Source organism: Staurois parvus, unplaced genomic scaffold (genome assembly GCF_062004578.1).
Source record: "Staurois parvus isolate SC_StPar_1 unplaced genomic scaffold, SC_StPar_1.0 ptg000706l, whole genome shotgun sequence".
In the NCBI taxonomy this organism is placed as follows: domain Eukaryota; kingdom Metazoa; phylum Chordata; class Amphibia; order Anura; family Ranidae; genus Staurois; species Staurois parvus.
The window spans coordinates 2,779,457-2,802,009 of NW_028318502.1; the positions used below are offsets into that span (position 1 = coordinate 2,779,457).

At 46.5% G+C, this 22,553-nt stretch overlaps 1 protein-coding gene across 1 annotated transcript in view; it reads right to left on the reverse strand.

Moving 5' to 3' along the window:
- Positions 1-19,788, reverse strand: part of LOC149445869 (vomeronasal type-2 receptor 26-like) — an 88,437-nt gene extending 68,649 nt beyond the window's left edge. The window contains exons 1-3 of the mRNA XM_089653318.1: positions 19,571-19,788; positions 14,699-14,990; positions 1,311-2,093 (exon numbers count right to left, since the gene is read on the reverse strand). Coding sequence (XP_089509444.1) covers positions 1,311-2,093; positions 14,699-14,990; positions 19,571-19,788 — 1,293 coding nt within the window. The remainder of the gene's footprint in view (positions 1-1,310; positions 2,094-14,698; positions 14,991-19,570) is intronic.
- Between the last annotated feature and the right edge of the window lie 2,765 nt (positions 19,789-22,553).

Sequence of the window (22,553 nt, forward strand, 5' to 3'; positions counted from 1 at the left end):
ACTTCATGCTTCCTTCCACAGACGAGCTTTATGGGGATGCTGACTTCATTTTCCAGCAGAGCTTGGCACCGCCCACACTGCCAAAAGCACCAAAACCTGGTTCAATGACCATGGGATTACTGTGCTTGATTGGCCAGTAAACTCATCTGACCTGAATCCCATAGAGAATCTATGGGGCATTGCCAAGAGAAAGAAAAGAAAGTGGTATGAGCGGTGTGAAGGTGTCAGTTAGTGGTATGAGCGGTGCAAAGGTGTCAGTTTGTGGTATGAGCAGTGCAAAGGTGTCAGTTTGTGGTATGAGCAGTGCCTTGGTGTCAGTTAGTGGTAGAGCGGTGCCTAAGTGTCAGTTAGTGGTATGAGCGGTGCTTAGGTGTCAGCTAGTGGTATGAATCAGTCACCTGACAGTCTCTCTCTGGTCAGTCTCTGTCAGCTCTCCGCCCCCCCTACAATAGTATACATGGTATACACAGCAGTAGGATGGAGATAACTCACCAGGCCTGGTGGAGGGGCTGAGACCGAGGGGGGGGGGGCCATGTTCTGCCGGTATGTATCCTCCTTACAGCCGCCTTTCCCTTCCCTCTCTGTGACAGAGATCCCTGCCTCCGCTGGACACTGCCATCCTCTGGGATCATCTTCCAGCCTCGGCTCACCACCGCCATCCACTGCGGAGAGCTCCGACCCTCAGAGCGGCCTACAGCCTGGTCAGGCGCACTGCATTCTGGGAGTTGTAGTCCTTACCCCGCACACCCTGTCAAGATTGTAGTTAGCTCCTGTGGAGGCGGCAGATCATAGGCGAGGGAATGACTACAACTCTCAGCATGCAGTGCGCCCGGCCAGGTCGTAGGCTGCTCTGAGGGTCAGAGCTCCCAGAGCACACAGCAGTGGATGGTGGTGGGGAGCCAGGGCTGAGAGATGATCCCGCAGGGCAGCAGTGTCCAGGGGAGGCCTGATACTCCCACTCCTCACTGGATTCCTCTGCTGTAGTGACATCACTGACGTCCCTTCTTCCGAGGCGCGGTGCCACCCCCTGAAAAGTGCCACCCTAGACAAGTGCCTTGCCTCGCGGCAAATATGCCCATGCCTATGCTCACCTCCAGGACATCTCCAGAGCCTCTCCCATGCTTTGGAACTTACTAATCCAACTGTTTCCCATTATTTTGTAAAGCACTGTGCAAACAGTTGGCTCCATATAAATTCTGTATAATAATATAAATAAGGTGTGTGGTCAATGTACTCTAAAAATCCTTCTTATGTTTATATACAAAACATCAAAAAAATAATTGACAGACTGTAGCACTACACCGTCTTACCTGATTAAATCTGTTAATATTAAAACTGTGATTAAACTTGTTCAAAAACTGTATAGCTTCAGCCATAGCTTCTACTGCAATATATATTCGTACGCATTCTCTGCGAAGCACACTTCTCTCAATTTCTGGAAGATAATAACTTAAGATATTACGTCTAAAACTAGTAACATTTTGGAAATAAATATCTTTTCCATTTTGAGTTGATGTCATGTTGTACAATGTAATGGTCAGATCATGCATCAGCAGACTAGTTTGTGAATGCCTGGACATTAGATTGTCATCAAACACAATTTCATCTCTAAGAATTGGTGGATCAGAAAACTTTAAAGACAAACTTGTTATAAAACTGATTAAAAATGTCATCATCTTGAGTTCATCTGAAGTCCAGCCTGGGGGAAGGATAATCATATTGTTCCTATTGATACTAGAGTAGGCAAGGAGGTATTCAAAGGCAGCATTTGTGAAGGAGCCACAAAATATTAAAACTTTACAAGGTGCTTTACTAAGTGCTTCCTTCCACTGATAATATGTAGCAGGATTTACAGTCATTCTTTTTTCAAAAGCCACACAAATCTCCTGGGAAGCCAAATGTTTCTTCAGAATTTGCGCTTCATTCTCCCCGCTATCATCATCTGAAAAAAGTATTCCAACCCAATTCCAGCCAAAATATTTCACTAGTTTGGTGATTGCTAAATATTGGACATCATCATTCTGAACGGTCCTGAATACATGCAGGTAAAGCCGTCTGTCACTTAATGAACGATCGGTGGCTCCATAGCTGATCTACAAAGAGGAGGAATAACTAATAACTATAATGTGACTATACTTCCAGATTACATTCATACCCAGCTGCCGGTGGAATTATCTTTGGAGACCGCATTGTACAAATATTTGATCTTTCAGATTAAAGTTGTACGACTTTTGAGGTCTGACTACGACGTGTGACTTAACAGTGATGTATTATCACTCAGTGCGACTTGAATAAGTGATGGTCGCAATGAAGTCACTCAAAAATAGTGCAGGAATAGTGATGGGCTTGATGTTCAAGTCAAACGTAACGTTTGGCGGACACACGAACGGTAAGGGCGTTCAGCGGGCTATTCACCCACAATGCACTCCGCTCTGACAGTGCATTGTAATTGGCCAAAACAATGCACCTGACCACAGGTCAGGTCCATTGGCCAATCACAGCACAATTGGTGGAGCTAGCAATGACATCAATGCTAGCTCTGTTCAATTGCTTACATCTGACTTGCAAATGTCAGATTGTGGCGAGTGCTTGGCAGGTGCAGGCTGGTCAGCGGGCGTCTTCTTTTTTTTTTTTTTGCTGAGTCAGCATAGTAGTGACAATGCTGGACGCCATGATTGATGATACATTATAACAATGGAACCATTTTTCAATTTTTTTTTAAATAAAGGACTTTTTTAAACTGTTGTGTTTTTATTCACATTTTATACTTTTTTGGTGAATGGATAGGGGTACATACTCATTCACAAGGGTGGGCAGGATCTGGTGGCCCCCTTTTTAAAGGGGGCTTCTAGGTTCCGATAAGACACCTCCTGCAGACACCCACAACCACAGCCCAGGGTTGTGGGGAAGAGGCCCTTGTCCACATCAACATAGGTACAAGGTGCTCTGGGGGGGAATCCCTCTACCCCAAAGCACTCCCCCATGTTGAGGGCATGTGGCTTGGTACGGTTCAGTGGGGGGGGGCACTCGCTCGTACCCCCCTTTCCTGACCTTCCAGGACTTTGTTTGGATCAAGGGTCTAGTAACAATTTTAGGGGGGGACCCATACTTTTCCCCCACATTTTTGGGAGGTGGGGTTCCCCTTAAAATGTTCATAAGGACAAGGGAATCTTCCCCACAACCATGGCAGGTGCTTGTAGGGATCTGCGAACAGAGGGCTTATCAGAATCTGGAAGCCCCCTTTATCAAGGGGCCCCCAGATACTGCCCTCCCCATGTGAATGAGTATGGGGTACATGCTACTCATTCACAAAAATAAAGTGCAGTGTAAAAAATTAAAGGAGACAGTCTTTGACAAGTCTTTTATTAAAAACAAAAAATTTAGAAGGGTGTGCATGCGCGGAGCTGACAGAACGGACATGTCCATCTGAGGCTCCAGCACATTGCTCGGACCTCTTCCAAGATGGCCACTGCCCCTGCATCCCTCACACAGCCCTATGCAGCACTGCAAGATGCTCATCCCAGATCCCGCTGCACGTCTGACTTGGGGACCCCCAACACACCCCTACCCCTGACCTTTCTTCTCCTGACCGTCTCAAACAATTTGAGCGGATGCTACACAAAGCCCTGAAACAGACCTCGGACCGCATTACTGACAATCTGTCTAAGGAAATCCGCAAATTGGGGCAGCGCACCTCTGACCTTGAACACCGGGTTGACGACTTCAACACTACACTCCAAACCCACTCTGACGATCTTGAACTCCTCCGCGATGAAAACGTGACTCTTCAGGCCCGTTTGGAAGACTTTGAAAATAGGGCCCGCCACTTGAATTTACGCATCCGCGGCATACCAGAATCCATCATGGATGTTCTATCCACAGTTATGGTCATTTTAAAGAATTGGCCCCGGCAATCCACATAGAACGCCTTGAGATGGATAGAGCTCATAGAGCACTAGCCCCACATCACCCAGATCGCCTGCCACATGATATTATCGCTAAACTTCACTATTTCCGCATAAAGGAACAGCTCCTACAAGCAGCTCAGTCAGCAGGCTCCTTGACGTTTCATCCCTATCAGCTTTTTCAAGATTTGTGCCCGACGACGATTGCTAAACGCAGAGCCATGAAGCCTCATCTTCAAATCCTTCAGTAGCACAGCATTGCCTACAGATGGAGCTTCCCATTCATGGTCCGCTTCTCCTTCCATTCCCACGATTATGTCTGCAAGTCTCTTGAAGACCTCCTTGACATGCTGAAGAACCTTCAGTTGCAACCTCATGTGGCCTCACTGGACGACTCCCATCATCGGTTAGCATCATGCGCCCCTCAAAAACGTTGTCCCTCTCACTTCGCCACAGATCAGCTCAGCTCTTATAAAAGAGGATGCTACTCTTCTCCTGCTCCAGCACCACCAGACTCCATGGATTGACTCCTACTAGTATCTTTGAACCTATCCAATTGCTCCCTGTCGGGCTGTGTCCACTTTTCGGATCGATCCCCTTGGTCCCCTCATCACAGCTTGCAGAGGATGACCTTTTCTCTTTCAGCCGGCTGATCTGGTTTTCCTTGATAATTTGTTTCAACTGCTTGGTTGCTAATTATGTTTCCTTAATATAGTGCTAATGTTATCTCTTTTTTACTTGTTTTCATGACACATAGAGGTTTATTTACTAAAGCTGGAGAGTCCAAAATCAGACTCCCTTCTGCATAGAACCCAATCAGCTTCTAACCTCAGCTTGTTCAATGAAGCTTTGGCAATGAAACCTGGAAGCTGATTGGTTTCTATGCAGAAGGGAGTCTGATTTTGGACTCTCCAGCTTTAGTAAATAAACCCCATAGTGTCTATGGCGGCACCGGTTTACACGCATGGGAGCCCCGAATCCGGCTAAACACATGATCCTGCACTATCTTTCCACCTTGACATCCCCAATGGGTAACATTATTAGGATGTGCTGCCTCCCTTACATGCCTGGGCTCTCGCTGTTTCAGAGGGAGTCTTCAGACTTCTGTTTATATTTGGGCTGCCTTTCCCCCTATGCTTGTTTCTGTGTACCCACCACTAGCCCATGCAGCACCGTGTTTTTGTACTGCCTGGGCTACTCTTGGCCCTTGGGTTTCTTCGCTGTGCGGGTAACTCAGGGACCACCGTTTGGGCCATAGCGGACCCTTTTTGTTTCCGTTTAGTTTTACATGCTGTTTCTTCTCTCCCTCTTCTCTCGTGTGACTTCCCTGTCCTCTCTTCCTGCTCTCCCTTTCCTTCCTCCCCTCTTGGAACCACATCATGTACGCTCATACAAGGACTTCCCACTCCTTAGCAGACCTTACCTTCCCCCCATGGGTTTCCTGAATCTCCTTACCCTGAATGTACAGGGTCTTAAGGTCCCACAGAAACGTAATAAAGCCTTTCATTCATTTTCTTCACAAAAGGCGCATGACATCTGCCTTCAGAAGACACACTTTTCCACCACTTCAACCCCCACATTTTTTGGCCCCCCTATCCATAAGTTTACACTGATTCCACTAAATCTAAGTGTAGAGGTGTCCTCATAGCTTCCATCGCACCACCCCTTTTACACTTCATACCGGGATCAGAGACCCTGAAGGTCGCTATCTCCTCTTGTCGGGTTTGCTTCTCGACTCTGAAGTCACTATTGTTACTTACTATGCTCCCAATCAGGGCCAGCTGCCATTCGTCTCCCACCTACTGACACTCACAGATTTCCATAAACGTGGCACATTGCTTGTTTGCGGTGACTCAAACTCCACCCTATACCCCTTTTTAGACAAGTCACCACAACCGCTTCTTCTGTTGGCACCCAAACTCTCCTTTCAGCACCTCCTGCATCGTCACTCTGTAGACGACACGTGGCGAGAGCTTAATCTGAGGAAATGTTAATACACTTTCTACTCTTATCCCAAGAAATCGTTTTCGCGCATCAATCACATCTTCACGACTGTCAGCTCCTCTCCCGGCTCATCGCCTCTGACATCCTCCCAATACCTTGGTCTGACCATAGTGCAGTCATCACATCAACCACATCCCTAGCACCTTCGGCCACTGATCCCTCCTGGGTCATCAATGACAAACTACTGTCATATCTATCTCACCTTCTGGATATAGAGATTGCTCTTAAAGAATAGCATGTTTTCGGGGTTGTGCAATGGTAGGGACTTACTTCCATGTTTGGTGGTCCTGTCTGGGTTCTCAAACCTTTTGAGCCAAAGTTTTAGATATGTTATCCCAGCTCTTTCTAAAATCAATACAGCCATACCCAACTGTTGCACTCTTAAACTTGCATCCCACCTTCATCTCCAAATCCCAATTCAAACTGCTCTTGCAAATCACTACCGCAGCTAAACAGATTTTGGCCAAATCGTGGAAGTCATCCTCTCTATGCACTCTAGCAGTGACAAGGTCCTACCTTTCCTCAGAGCTTGTGCTGCTCCATGTGCTGGCATCCATCTTAGGTTTCTGCAAAGCATTGTGGGATCCTTTATGCTTTCAAGCCTCTGCGGCTCCTCCTCTAGGAGGTGGTGGCTTATCACATTTAAGCCTGCTGTCTGCAGCTGCTCATTGCATTCGAGTTCTGTCTGTTGAATTGCAACAAGCTCCTGTTAGTGTCTCAGTGCTCTCCTGGATATCGACTCGGTTTTGGCAAGACTCCTTCCTGGCTTCTGACCCCGACTCTGGTGACCATCCTTCCTGGCTTCTGACCTCAGCTCTGGCGATCATCCTTCCTGGCTTCTGACCCCGGCTCTGGCGATCATCCTTCCTGGATTCTGACTCCGGCTCTGGCGACCATCCTTCCTGGCTACTGTTCTACCCAGTCATCCGCTGTTGTGGTTGTACTTGCATAGACTCTGTCTTGTTTTTGTACAATAAACCTACCTTTTATTGCACCTCCTTGTGTGTCTGGCTCCTCACTCCCAGACACTACACAAATGCCATGAATCCTGACGGTGCACGTACGCTCTCGCTCCCTATTTTGGTTGCCAGACTTGATCAGCAGGATCGCTTGTTGCATCAGTTCGCTCAGGCATTGCAAACCCTCCTTGCATGCACAGCGCACCTTGCTCCTGGTGCTATTAGGCCGGTTGTCACTCCTGTGGTCGCTCCTGCTGTTGCTCCAGTTGTTACGCCTACCTCCGCATCTGCTGCCGCACCTGCGGTGCCCAGAGGCATGACTGGTTCAGCCCCCCTTCCACAGCGCTTTGGGGGTGAGCCGAGACAGTGTCGGGGTTTCCTTAACCAAGTGGGCATATATTTTGAATTGATACCCCACGCTTTTCCTACGGAGAGCTCAAAGGTGGGCTTCCTAATCTCGCTGCTCTCGGACAAGGCCTTGGCCTGGGCAAATCCCTTATGGGAGAGCAATGACCCTGTGATTCACGAGTTTGCCGGTTTTGTACGGTATTCGATGTGCCTGCTCGCTCCGCCTCGGCTGCTAAGCTACTCATGTCCATGCACCAGGGTTCACGAACCGTTGCCAAGTACGCCATAGAATTTTGTACCCTGGCAGCAGAGGTGGGTTGGAACAATGAGGCTCTGGTGGCTGCTTTCTCTCATGGTCTCTCAGATGCGTTGAAGGACGAGATTGCAGCCAAAGAATTGCCTGTGGAGCTCGAGGCACTCATTTCCTTCCTAATCCTGATTGACACGAGGCTCAGAGAGAGGCCTTCATTTAAGAAGCGTCTGTGGAGGCCTCCTAACCGATTGGTGCCTACGTTTTCTGTCCCACCCATTCCTCTCTCTCCTCCCACGCCTCCTTGGGATGGTTTGTCTGACGTTGAGCCCATGCAACTGGGGTTTGCTCGCCTTTCTGAGGGGGAGCGGGCCTCTCGGCGTCGGGAGGGTCGCTGCCTGTACTGTGGTCTCGGTGGGCATTTTCGGCAGTCCTGTCTGGTCCATCCGGGAAACGCTCGCACCTGAAATCCTGTCGGGGGCAGATCTTGGGTGGAGTTTCCTCGTCCCCGGTTTCCCGTGAAGATAAACCGCTAATCACCGTTGTCCTCTCTTGGGCGGAGGGCTCGGTGATGGCCCAGGCATTGGTAGACTCTGGTGCTGGCGGGTTGTTTATGGACAGTTCGTTTGCTGCCCAGTACTCCATTCCTCTTCAGGCTCGAGTTACTCCATTGGCCCTCGAGGCGATAGATGGCAGGCCTCTGCAACCATCGCAGGTTACCCACGAGACACTGCCGGTTGAAGTAGCTATTGGGTCTGTTCACAGGGAGTTGGCCTGTTTCCAGGTAATTTCTTCCCTGCACTACTCTGTGGTTTTGGGCTATCCCTGGCTTCAGAAGCACAATCCGACCCTTGATTGGCGGTCGACCGAGATCCTCTCATGGACTCCACAGTGTGTGGTTGATTGCATCCGTGGACCTGTTAAGGTGTTGTGTGCCTCCTCGGACTCTGTGTTGCCCACTGACTATGGGGAGTACCTGGACGTGTTTGACAAGGTGTGCACCGGTGCTCTGCCTCCTCATCGTCCTCCTCGTCCATACGATTGTGCCATAGCCTTACAACCCGGTGCCACTCCTCCGCGTGGCAGGGTGTATCCCCTTTCGGTTGCGGAGAATCAGGCCATGGAGGAGTACTTTGCGGATGCGCTTTCCCGGGGGCACATTCGCAAGTCTACTTCTCCAGCAGGAGTTGGCTTTTTCTTCATGAAAAAGAAGGGTGGTGAGTTGAGGCCTTGCATTGATTTTATGCCGATTAAGAATGCTTATCCAATTCCGTTGATTACCGAGTTGTTTGACCGCCTCAAGGGAGCAACGGTCTTTACTAAACTCGACCTTAGGGCTGCGTACAACCTTGTACGGATCAAGGAGGGCGACAAGTGGAAGACTGCATTCAACACCAGAACTGGTCACTATGAATCCCTGGTCATGCCCTTCGGGTTGTGTAACGCGCCCGCGGTCTTTCAGGAGTTCATTAATGATGTCTTTCGTGACTTGTTGCAGCAGTGCGTGGTGGTTTACTTGGACGACATTCTGGTTTACTCTGCCTCCATGGAGTCCCATATCCAGGATGTTAAGCGGGTGCTGCAACGGTTATGTGAGAACGAGCTTTTCTGTTAGCTCGAGAAGTGTGAATTTCACCGATCCCAGGTTGCCTTTTTGGGCTACATCATTTCCGCGGTGGGTTTTTCCATGGACCCTCAGAAGGCTTCGGTGGTTCTGCAGTGGCATCGTCCCAGTGGTCTTCGGGCCATTCAGCGCTTTTTGGGATTCGCCAACTATTATTGGACGTTTATCAGGAACTTCTCCACGCTGGCCAAGCCTCTCTCAGATCTGACCAAGAAGGGCAGTAATCCTCACGAGTGGTCATCCGAGGCCATCTTAGCTTTCGAAGCACTGAAACCTGCCTTCGCTTCGGCTCCGATACTGTCTCATCCCAATCCTGGGTTGCCTTTTGTCCTCGAGGTTGATGCTTCTGAGATGGGAATAGGCGCCCTCTTGTCTCAGCGTCGGTCACCTGATGGACCCCTACTTCCCTGTGGGTTCTACTCCAGGAAGCTTTCCTCCGCAGAATTCAACTACCAGATTGGAGACAGGGAGTTGTTGGCCATTATTCAGGCTCTCAAGGAATGGAGGCACCTGCTCGAGGGTTCTGTGGTTCCGGTTCTCATTCTCACTGACCACAAGAACCTGACATATCTCTCGGAGGCTAAGAGGTTAACGCCCCGCCAGACCAGATGGGCTCTGTTCTTGTTGCGTTTTAACTATGTGGTATCCTATTTGTCTGGCTTCAAGAATGTCAGGGCTGATGCCTTGTCGCGGCAATACTCTGAGCTGTCCAGGGAGGACACTGAGCCGACCTCGGTCATACCTCCGGACCAGATACTGGCTGCCATTTGTACCAACCTGACTTCTCCCCTTGGGGAGCAGATTTTGGCAGCTCAAACTGATGCTCCCCCTGAGAGACCGGCTGGTAGATGTTTCGTAGCGGAGGGATTGCGTATCCGCCTGCTGCGTACCTACCATAATTCCAAGACTGCCAGTCATCCAGGGAGGAACCAGTTGTTCTGGTCGTTTCTCGGTTATTCTGGTGGCCATCTCTCCATTCCGACATCGCCTCATATGTAGCAGCATGTTCGGTCTGTGCCCAGAATAAATCTCCTCGGCATCTTCCATTGGGCCTTCTGCAGCCCATTCCTAATGGGGAGCGTCCCTGGTCACACCTGGGCCATGGATTTTATTGTGGACCTCCCTGCGTCTCAAGGCCATACGGTCATTCTTATGGTCATTGATCGTTTTTCCAAGATGTGCCATTGTGTTCCGTTCAAGAAATTGTCGACTGCGCAAGAACTGGCTACGGTTTTTCCAGGGAGATCTTTCGCTTGCATGGGTTGCCCAAGGTGATTGTCTCAGACCGTGGGAGCCAGTTTGTGCCCAGGGTCTGGCGCGCCTTCTGCTCCCAGTTGGGTATCAAGCTCTCCTTCTCTTCGGCCCACCACCCGCAGTCCAATGGGGCTGTGGAGTGTTCCAACCAGGCCCTGGAACAATTCCTCTGCTGCTATATATCAGACCATCAAGACAATTGGGTCGATCTCTTGCCATGGGCAGAGTTTGCGAGGATCTCGGCTGTCAACTCCTCCTCCGGGTTTGTCGGGTTCCAACCCGATGTATTGCCTGAGTTGTTCTCGCCACAGGACATTCCGGCTGTGGATAACCATCTTGCTGCCCTGCGTTCCTCGTGGGGGCAGATCCAGAGGTCTTTGAAGGACTCAGCACAGCGTCAGAAGCTCCAGGCTGATCGTAGATGGTTGCCCGCTCCTTCATACCAGGTCGGAGATCGGCTGTGGTTGTCGACTCGTAACCTCAATCTGCGGGTGCCCACACCGAAACTGGCTCCCCGTTTTGTTGGTCCTTTCCGCATTCTCCGCAGGGTGAACCCGGTTGCCTATGCCCTTGCTCTTCCTCCTGGGATGCGGATCTCCAATGTCTTCCACGTATCCCTGTTGAAGCCTCTGGTCTGCAATCGCTTTACTGCCTTTCCACCTCAGCCTCGTCCTATCCGGGTTGACGGTCATGAGGAGTATGAGGTGAGCCGCATCCTGGACTCTCGGTTGGTGCAGTTCCTGGTCCATTGGCGTGGTTATGGTCCTGAGGAGCGATCCTGGGTTCCTTCCGCGGATGTTCATGCTCCTGCCCTCCTCCGTGCTTTTCACGCCCGCTTTCCCCAGAAGCCTTATGTTGAGCCGCGGAGGGGGAGGGGTCCTTGAGGAGGAGGTACTGTCAAGGTCCTACCTTTCCTCAGAGATTGTGCTGCTTCATGTGTTGGCATCCGTCTTAGGTTTCTGCAAAGCATTGTGGGATCCTTTATGCTTTCAAGCCTCTGTAGCTCCTCCTCCAGGAGGTGTTGGCTTATCACATTTAAGCCTGCTGTCTGCAGCTGCTCATTGCATTCGTGTCCTGTCTGTTGAATTGCATCAAGCTCCTGTTAGTGTCTCAGTGCTCTCCTGGATATCGACTCGGTTTTGGCAAGACTCCTTCCTGGCTTCTGACCCCGGCTCTGGCGACCATCCTTCCTGGCTTCTGTCCCCGGCTCTGGCGATCATCCTTCCTGGCTTCTGACCCCAGCTCTGGCAATCATCCTTCCTGGCTTCTGACCCCGGCTCTGGCGACCATCCTTCCTGGCTTCTGACCTCGGCTCTGGCGATCATCCTTCCTGGATTCTGACTCCGGCTCTTCCTTTGTCCTGGCTACTGTCCTACGCAGTCATCCGCTGTTGCGGTTGTACTTGTTTTTGTACAATAAACCTACCTTTTATTGCACCTCCTTGTGTGTCTGGCTCCTCGCTCCCTGACAAGCAGTTTGAAACAAGGTTACACAAGTGATGATTCATTCCAAAAGATGAGGCCACTATTTTAGATTTGGTCCCTACGTTTCTATCGATCTGGACACCATGGTTGGAACATTTCCTTCCACCAAACTTTGATGACTCATTGCTCCTTCCCTGATGTCCTCTTCATCGAGATAGCCCAAGAGCCATGTTTTGCATTCTCCTGGTTCCAAGTTACTCTGTTCTCTCCTGGAAGTCACATGCCCTCTCTCTCTCTCTCTCTCTCTCTCTCTCTCTCTCTCTCTCTCTCTCTCCTTCACTCTCACTTTTAGTCTGTTCTAATTCTTCCCCCCCTTTCTTTTCTCCTTTTTTCCTTCTTGTTCAGTTTTATTCTTCCAGTCCACCTTTGCCCCCCTCCTCATGCCTCATACAAATCCAAGTGGCCATTGGGAACAGTGCTCCATCTCAGTTGTACATTTAGATTCTATCTTCCCATGTAAACAGTTTCCCTTCATGTTTCTATATGGTTCCTCGTAACAAGATTTCATGCAATAATCCTTCTTCCCTGTAGGGTATCATATTTTTCTGTATTCACTGAAGCCTGTATATGTCCATGGACTGTCCTACAGCTGTTTCTTTTTATGTTTCTGAAAACAATAAAAAGTTTGAACAAGAAAAACTAGAAATTTAAAAAATGTCCCCCAATCCATCAATTGCGATGCCTGCCACCACTGCCGACCTGAAAAAAGTTAAAAAAAACAAAAACATTCCACTCTGACAGCTGCGCCAGCCTGACAGGTCTTAAATACTGTGATGACATCACCAGGAGGTGGGGTCACCCTCCTTGTGACATCATCATGCGCTCTGATTGCACTGCATTATGGTCAGGTGCATTGATTTGGTCAATCACAATGATCTGTCATGGTGCAGTGCAATGTGGGGAGTGGCACGCGAACAGCCTGCCAAACTCCATTACAGTTTGTGTGTTCACTGAACACATGAACAGCCGATGTTTGAGTCGTACTTATGTTCAACTTGAACATAAAGCCCAACACTACTTATCAGTGGGCAAGTTGGACCTCTGCAGAGAGACCACTGCTTTCATACAGAAACCAGAGACCCTTCTCTAAGCTGGCAGGGGACAGACTTTTTCCAACTCAGGTTAATCATGCAACACCAGAAAAACTTTGGGGACCTCATGGGACTCATGGGACCTGACTTTACTTGTGATTTGCTTGTTCTAGACTACTGATTCTGGCCAGCCAGAAAGTCAATTTACCAACGAGGTCAGCAAAGGATAGTCCTTATGTTTCTCTCAGTACATGTGTATTAAGATGTGAACATTGTACCAAAAATGAATCAGAGAGCCTAATAGCAGTAAAAGTTCTAATACCTCTTTGTTTTCCTTTCGGCTTGAAGCCCAGTGGAGGCCTCCTTGTGTGCTCTGTGTTGGCAGCATTGTGCAGACCTAGACAACTGCTTGATACACCAATCAGTGGTCCATGGCTGTGGCACTTCTATCCTCCCCCGCTCAGTACTCCAATCACAGCACTTCTTAGGCAGGGTGAGCTTTGTTGATTACAGAGCTGTCAGTTGGGGTATGGAGTAGAATCACAGATAGGATTGGTAATAAAAGTATTTTACAGTAAATGCCATTGAGTCTATTATCTTTAGTGCAGTCTAGTATATTTAGAATGCAAGGCGTGTTGGAACTACAGAACACCCCCCTCTCTACTCATTTTAAAACATGGGGAAAGTATGGTGATAATGAGGTCTGAAGACACACAATTAGGTATGTGAAAGCATATCATTTAAAATTAGTGGATCTCATTCACTTAAGAGGCCTCTGGGTTCCAAAACAAACAGAAAAATCTGATAAAAGTAACCCACAAATACAGACCTTCAATTCAGCTTCAAAGGATTTTTTTTTAAACAGGCAAATAAGATCTTTTAGCAGAAAGAGTCTGGAAAACAGAGGCAGACTGCACATGTAGTGAATAGATTTGTCCTCACAGGATCAATGACTAGATTTGTCCTCGCAGGATCAATGACTAGATTTGTCCTCACGGGATCAATGACTAGATTTGTCCTCACAGGATCAATGACTAGATTTGTCCTCGCAGGATCAATGACTAGATTTGTCCTCGCAGGATCAATGACTAGATTTGTCCTCGCAGGATCAATGACTAGATTTGTCCTCGCAGGATCAATGACTAGATTTGTCCTCGCAGGATCAATGACTAAATTTGTCATCGCAGGATCAATGACTAGATTTGTCCTCACAGGATCAATGACTAGATTTGTCCTCGCAGGATCAATGACTAGATTTGTCCTCGCAGGATCAATGACTAGATTTGTCCTCGCAGGATCAATGACTAGATTTGTCCTCACAGGATCAATGACTAGATTTGTCCTCACAGGATCAATGACTAGATTTGTCCTAACAGGATCAATGAGTAGATTTGTCCTAACAGGATCAATGAGTAGATTTGTCCTCGCAAGATCAATGACTAGATTTGTCCTCACAGGATCAATGACTAGATTTGTCCTAACAGGATCAATGACTAGATTTGTCCTCACAGGATCAATGACTAGATTTGTCCTAACAGGATCAATGACTAGATTTGTCCTCGCAGGATCAATGACTAGATTTGTCCTCGCAGGATCAATGACTAGATTTGTCCTCACAGGATCAATGACTAGATTTGTCCTCACAGGATCAATGACTAGATTTGTCCTCGCAGGATCAATGACTAGATTTGTCCTCGCAGGATCAATAACTAGATTTGTCCTCGCAGGATCAATGACTAGATTTGTCCTCGCAGGATCAGTGGGTATTATTTTGTGCAGATATAATAAAATGCTTTCAGTGGCATATTTAAAAAACAAAAACAAGTATTTTTCACTGACCTGTGTGTATCTGTACAATCCGAGGATTTGGGCGATTGGGATTGTAGTGGATGAATAGTGATCTCCAATAACACCAGCCAGCTCACCATGTCCTTTACAGGAATAATTAGGAATTGTCCCATTTGGTCCAGATAAGATCTGCAGAACACTCTGTACTGCCTTCCTGGGTTCCAGCCATGAATCATATAGATGGAAGCCTACAGTGATGTTGGGTAAGATGTCTGGATCCTGGTTAATGTTATCAATTGCAGAAATGAAAGCTAGGAGGTTCATGCAATACTGAAAAGATGGGCTACAAAAAAAGTTTTTTTTTAACAAAACAATAAGTTAACAATTTATATATATATGTGTAAAATATTTTTAAAATGTTTATACATGTGATTATCTTAACCATTTCAATACCAGGCAATTTTACCCCTTCCTGCCCAGGCCATTTTCCACATTTCAGCGCTCTCACACTTTGAATGACAATTGCGCGGTCATACAACATTGTACCCAAACTAAAATTTTATGATTTTCTTCACACAACTAGAGCTTTCTTTTGGTGGTATTTAATCACCGCCGGGGTTTTTATTTTTTGCTAAATTAACAAAAAAATACCAAAAATTTTGAAAAAAAAACACGTTTTTCTTTGTTTCTGTTATACAAGTTTACAAATAAATAATTGTTCTTCATAAATATAGGCCGAGATGTATTCTGCTACATGTCTTTGGGGAAAATAACCCAAATTAGGATGTATTATTTAGTTTGTAGGAAAGTTATAGAGTTCACAAACTATGGTATAGATCTGAATATTGATCGATCCTGAAGTACTGACAGCCAATCTAATTTCTTGAGGTCCAAGAATGTCAGAATAGTACAGATATCCCCCAAATGTCAGGACAGTACAGATACCCCCCAAATGTCAGAACAGTACAGATATCCCCCAAATGTCAGGACAGGACAGATATCCCCCAAATGTCAGGACAGGACAGATATCCCCCAAATGTCAGGACAGTACAGATATCCCCCAAATGTCAGGACAGGACAGATATCCCCCAAATGTCAGAACAGGACAGATATCCCCCAAATGTCAGGACAGGACAGATATCCCCCAAATGTCAGGACAGTACAGATATCCCCCAAATGTCAGGACAGTACAGATACCCCCCAAATGTCAGAACAGTACAGATATCCCCCAAATGTCAGGACAGGACAGATATCCCCCAAATGTCAGGACAGGACAGATATCCCCCAAATGTCAGGACAGTACAGATATCCCCCAAATGTCAGGACAGGACAGATATCCCCCAAATGTCAGAACAGGATAGATATCCCCCAAATGTCAGGACGGTACAGATATCCCCCCAAATGTCAGAACAGGACAGATATCCCCCAAATGTCAGGACGGTACAGATATCCCCCCAAATGTCAGAACAGGACAGATATCCCCCAAATGTCAGAACGGTACAGATATCCCCCCAAATGTCAGGACAGGACAAATATCCCCCCAAATGTCAGGACAGTACAGATATCCCCCAAATGTCAGGACAGTACAGATATCCCCCAAATGTCAGGACAGGACAGATATCCCCCAAATGTCAGAACAGTACAGATATCCCCCAAATGTCAGGACAGTACAGATATCTCCCAAATAACCCCTTTTTGCAGAGTAGACAGTCCGACGTACTTCATAAGAGGAATGGCGAGTTTTTTGAAGTTGTATTTTTTTTGTCATAATTTTTCGGAAAATGAAAAAATTAAAAAAATTATTTTCACTTTTTTTTTTTTTACATACTGTCATCAGTGCAGTACAGCGTCATCATATAACTGGCATGGCGGTGAACAGGGACACTGACTGGTGACAGTATGAAAAAATATATATATATATATATATTTTTTTTTATTATTTTTAATTTTTTATTACATTTTTTTAATTTTTTTTTTAAGATTTTTTTTCATATTTTACTATGACTAAAGTAGTACAATGTTACCATAGTAACATTGTACTACTTTGGGGAAGTGATCAATATTTTTTTTTTTTTTTACACAATTTGCTTATAGCAAAGAATTACTTTGCTATAAGCAAGCATTTACCTGAATGAAATCGATTCATTCAGGGTTTTTTTTTTTTTTTTGTGCTAAAAGTGTTAAAAAGGAGGTTTGGTGCTGCCCTGGAAAACATGTATCAATGCAAAAAAAATGAAAGAATCTATTTGGCCAGAAGCAGTGATCTTTTTTTTAGAGAAGCCCTTGGAGTCTTTTATAGATTGTAAGGGGGTTTGTCACACACAAAAATGCATGAGGTCCCCCCAGGAAATACAAGGAGGCTTTAAGCTCCTCCTAAAAATCCATTCCATACCCTTAACCCAAGCGTGCATCCAGACTGAGAAGGAGGGATGAGCATGACCCTCCCCATATGAACCATATCAGGCCACATGCCCTCAACATCAGGGGCGCCTTGGCAGGGGGACCCCATTACAAATCATGCTGTCCCCTTGATAATGAGAACAAGGGCCTCTTCCCCACAACTCTTGCCAGGTGCTCTGCAGGTGGGGATCTTATTGGAATCTCAAAGTCCCTTTTAATAATAGGGAGATCTCTAGATATTGCCCCCCCATGTGAATGAGTAGGGGGTACCCCTATTCGTTTACAAAAAAGCTGAAACCTAGAAATAAAGTCATCTAAACAATGCCCCAAAAATGTTCCTCATTGAAAATCCATCATCGGTCATGATGCCTGCAGGGATGGATCTAGCCTGTCTGATGTGGGGGTGCAGTAAAAAATGTCAGAGGGGCAGAAGATGGGAGGTCAGCAGGGCAGTGTTCAGGAGGGCAGCATGGCAATGTACGGGGATGGGGAGGGGGTCAGTGGGGCAGTGTACGGTGGGGCGGGGGGGGCAGCAGGACAGTGTACAGGGATGTGGGGGTCAGTAGGGCAGTGTACGGGGGGAGGGCAGGGCAGAGGATACGGCCAATGGTTTGTAGGGCAGTGTACAAGTTCTGTTAGTTTGTAGGACAATGCACAGGGTGTCAGCAGGGCAGAGGACAGGGATTGGCTGGCGGATATATTAAAAAAATATATTTTATTGTTTCTGTGTGCATTAAAAGAAAATGTAAGTGTTTTTTCTGAAAATATAGGTTTAATATACAGTTACACAAAAACCAGCCTTAGCAGTAAGGTACACATGGAAGGGCAATGCACATCACAAACCAAGGATTTCCCAGCAACACTTACCAGCAAGCCTGCAAAACAACCAATCTTGCCCTGTCTAACAGTTTGAGTTAAAAACAGAGGGTTCTGTTTGCACACATTTGCAAATACATGTGTAAATACATATGTACCTTTTAGTAAATATGGGCTCCTCCAGACACACCTGCCCTTGACCTATCCATTGACACATGTGCTCCTACTATGGAGGCTCTGGAAGTTTTAGAGTTAAATTCACAGTATATAAAGGACCCTTGATGTGGGACTATGGCATACATGCAAGTATTTACAAATGTGTGCAAATAAAACTGTTAGACAGGGCCAGATTGGTTGTTTTGCAGGCTGGCTGGTAAGTGCTGCTAGGAAATCCTTTGTTTGTTTGTATTGATACCGAGTTGCACAAATATGGTGCAACATACAGATTTGCAATTGCCATCGTTTTATTCTACAGGTTCTCTGCTTTCAGAAAGATACAGGACCATGTTTGTGGAGCTTAAAGTAATTTTCAGGCCTAAAATCTCCATTTTAACATGTGTGCAAAAACGAAAAAAAAAAACGAAAAAAAAAAACCTACCACAGCAAGTGTTAAAGTCCATCTCCAGGCAAATAATGAAAAACACAAATGAGAAGCATACATGGGAGCTGTATTACCTGCCAAATGATTTGTATTTCTGTCCATCCAGTTCTCATATTTACACAGCTCTGTCTGCCAGGACAGGAGAGCTGATTTTTCTCTGCTGCAGTTCAGAAACACTTACAGGTGTCGTCCCTCCCCCAGTCTGTAGCTGATACCAAGAGAAATGTCAGCACCTACATCAATGTTATGACCTACCATTGCATACAGAGCTGCATTCATTTTTGCTTTTTTCTATATCTGCCTGGGGTTCAGCTTTTAAAACATAAATAAGCCATAAAAGACATGAAGACAGTCTGGGTGGCCGGTCCACAGCAGGAATTTAGTATAGAAACGTTCTGCTCTGCCCTGTGCTGGAGTGTAAAAAAAACAAACAAAAAAAAGCATGAATGTATATTGCTATAAAGAACGGTAACAGAACAATTGGGAATGAAGTGTGAACAGACTTATCACTTTCCTCAAAAGCTTCCTCCTGGGTTTAAACATGTTTTCATTTTAAAATTTAATTTTTAAAGAATTGTTTTTGGACACTTGCTAAAATCTGCATTTTTGGTTATAAAATGACCTAAAACCCCCCAGAACATAATATATAAATAAATCCTGTATAATAATATATTTCTTGAAAGCAGAGGCCTTGTAGAACAAAAATGAGTTGGTAAAGAGTCCCGCTGTCAGAATACAATGTCTCAGATTCCTCCATCTACGCTGAATTTAAAAAAAAAATGAATTATCTATGGACAGCTTTAAAGTAATAATAATAATCACTTTTACAACAAAAAAAAAAGTAACAGATCGCTCCATCCACACAGACAGAGTAGATGGAGGAATCCCCCCAACACGCTTGTCAGTTTTAAAGAAAAGACTCTTCCAGGAGCTTCTCCAACACCCTGTCAGTGTCATAGTTTGTCACCAGTTGTGTCACCGTCCCCCAGCCCCATATATTATACATTCTTATATTATTTCTATCACATGTATGTCTTTCAGTCATTTTTTTAAATCCTATTTGTCACCCTGATCACTGTTTCTCTTCCAAGCAATTAATTGCGTACCTGTAATTAGTTTTTTCAGGTGTATCTAAATTGTCCTTTTTTGACCTCACAGTGAATACTCCTCCAATGATAAAATCTCCATCCTGAAAATATTGGAATTCATCAAATACATCAGTGAAATGGAGGGTACAGACTGGACTCTGCATTCCTGACTTCCAGAGTGTCATACATTGGAGGATCACACAGATCTGGAGGATGTAGGCAGATGATATGCCCATAGCTCTGATCACTGGACTCTTCTTTAGTTAAAGTCTAGAATTCTCCATTGTGACGCAGACCTCTGCAGCCTGTGTATTGCAATGACAATACAATCAGATGGCTTCTCTCTCCCTCTTTTTATACAGTTCAGGATGATACATCTCTCTTTGTTCTGAATTTACTGGCGTCATCTTCTACCTACTTTTAGTTGTTTGTGCAGGTGGTTTATTTGTGAGCAGATAAGTTTAGTCCTCTGATATTCATATTAATATAACAACTCTAAACCAAGACACAGAATTTCTTTATAATAAACTCTATTCAACAAGGAATTGTGCTAAATATTCTGTATGCTGAAGGAATCATACAATGGAAATACACAGATAGTACCAGATAATATCAGAATGAATCTTCCACTTACAATAACAATGACCATAACTGTTCTATCTGACTGTTTTATTATCTTATAGTGACCCTGTAAACTAAGTACGGCCTGTAAAAGAAGCTCATCTTTACTTACCTTTTGTTGGCCCTTGCCTACAGTCATTCTTCTGCTTGCTTTCCCTCTGGGGTGATAGCTGGAACATTCCACCAGAATGTTCCATTGTATGAAGCATCTCCCTTGAAATGTCCCACTATATGTCCTGCTGTTGCCAGCACCCCAACACTTCTCCTATCCTTCAGCACCCCAACACTTCTCCTAACCTTCAGCACCCCAACACTTCTCCTAACCTTCAGCACCCCAACACTCTTCTTCATATCCCACTTTTTTTCTTCCTGCTGCCTTATGGCATCCCATATGCTGATAGAGGACAGGGATTGGCCTTTTGTGCAAAATAATGGCATTGGCTAGAACTTTGTGTCAAAATAATGATGGCTGGGTATCTGCTATTTTGTGTAGTACAGGACACAATAAAGGAGGAAGAGGAGGAGAAAACATGTGCACTGGTAATCCAAAAAATGATTGATATGAACCCTTGTGGAGGAGGTAAACTGCAAATGAGTAGTCCCAAATACTGGTTGATATGTGTCCTGAAAGAATAATTCCAGGTATGACAGCTTGGACCAATGTACCTATGCATATACCATACCTGTAGATTCCTCAATAACATGGGTGGCAAACTGCAGTTGTTGCTGAACTTCAAGACTGTCAGGGATCCTATCGCCATGCAGTGGGGCAACGGTGACGGATCCCCTCGAGTCACGGCGATGCGAGGGCGCAGGCGCTGGACCGTGCGGCCGCGCATGCACAGTAGCGCGGAAAACTCGTGCATGCGCAGTAAGCGCACACATCAGACGGGCTATTTAAACCTGCTTAGTAGTCTCTGCATCTGGCCTGCATCCGGATTACCGCCAAACCTGTCAGCCACCGCTTCCACGCATCGGTGCTCGGTCCCAAGACCTGCTCGCTGCTGCACCTACGTTCCTGCACCCGCACCTGGCTTGTGTCTAGATCTCCTGAGTCCCCAGCTACCTGTCGACAGCTTTAAGATCTACACGGCACTCCTGCCACTCCTGGCTCCGCACCCCTGTTCCCACTTCCAGGGGCTCCGAGCGGGAGCTGTAAGAGGACGCCTTCTCTCCACATCAGGCTCCCCAACCAGGTACGCGACAGTACCAGAAGGCCATGTCGAAGCCTGAGAGAGGGGCCTCTCCTCTGGAAGAAATTTGCCAACACATTGTGGCACTAACGCAAGCCGTCAAGGGCCTACAAGAGGGGTACAACCACCTGGAGGACTGTTTTCAGGCCCTATCTCCACCGGCATCCGCTGCTAGCATCTCAGCTCCACCCCCTCCAACTGCCGCTCCAGGAGCCGTGGCAAGTCCCACTGTGATGCCGTTGCCTCCTGAGCCTAGGGTACCTACGCTTGAGAGATTTTCTGGCAACCGCCACAAATTCAGAGCCTTCCGAAACGCATGTAAGTTATATTTTGCATTGCAACCTCGCACCTTCTTGCTAGAAGCAACCAAAGTGGGATTTGTGATCTCCCTTCTCCAGAGGGAGCCACAAGCACGGGCCCATCACTTAATGGAGAAGGCAGATGCCAAACTGTCTTCCTTAGACAGTTTCTTTGAAGCTATGGCACAAATTTATGATGACCCCCAGCGATCTGCGTCTACGGAAGCTGTGCTACACTCTCTCCAGCAAGGTCATAGGGCCATTGAGGACTATGTAACCGAGTTCAGGCGCTGGAGCGCTGATACCAGTTGGAATGATGCTGCCCTACGTTACCAATTTTGCTTAGGTCTGGCCGAACCCATGAAAGACGAGTTAGCTCGAGTTGGAGTACCGAACACCTTGGAGGAACTTATTAAGCTGACTATTCAGAATGACCGCCGACTCAGGAAACGAAGGCTGGAAAGATCCGCAGGTCAAGTTCACCCCACATGGATGCTGCCCAGGGTACCACCTCCAACAAGCATGGCATCAACCAGTTCTGCCACACCCAGTTCTGACGGGTCCCAGCCCATGCAAATTGGGTTACTATGAACCACCCTCACTCTGGAAGAACGGCAACGCCGCCAACAGGGCAACTTATGCCTCTACTGTGGAGAACCAAGGCACTATGTGCGAAATTGCCCTGCAAAATCAAGTAAGTCTCTGACGACCCTGCCTGCTAAAATGCCTGCTGTCAACCCTGCTCAGCTCACCATCTCCGTTTCGTTTCAGCTTTACGGAAGAACTTTACCAGTAACCGCTATTATTGACTCTAGAGCCTGCAGTTGCTTCATTGACACAACTTTTGTTCAGCAACATCAGATACCCTTAAGGGCCAAAACACAGAGA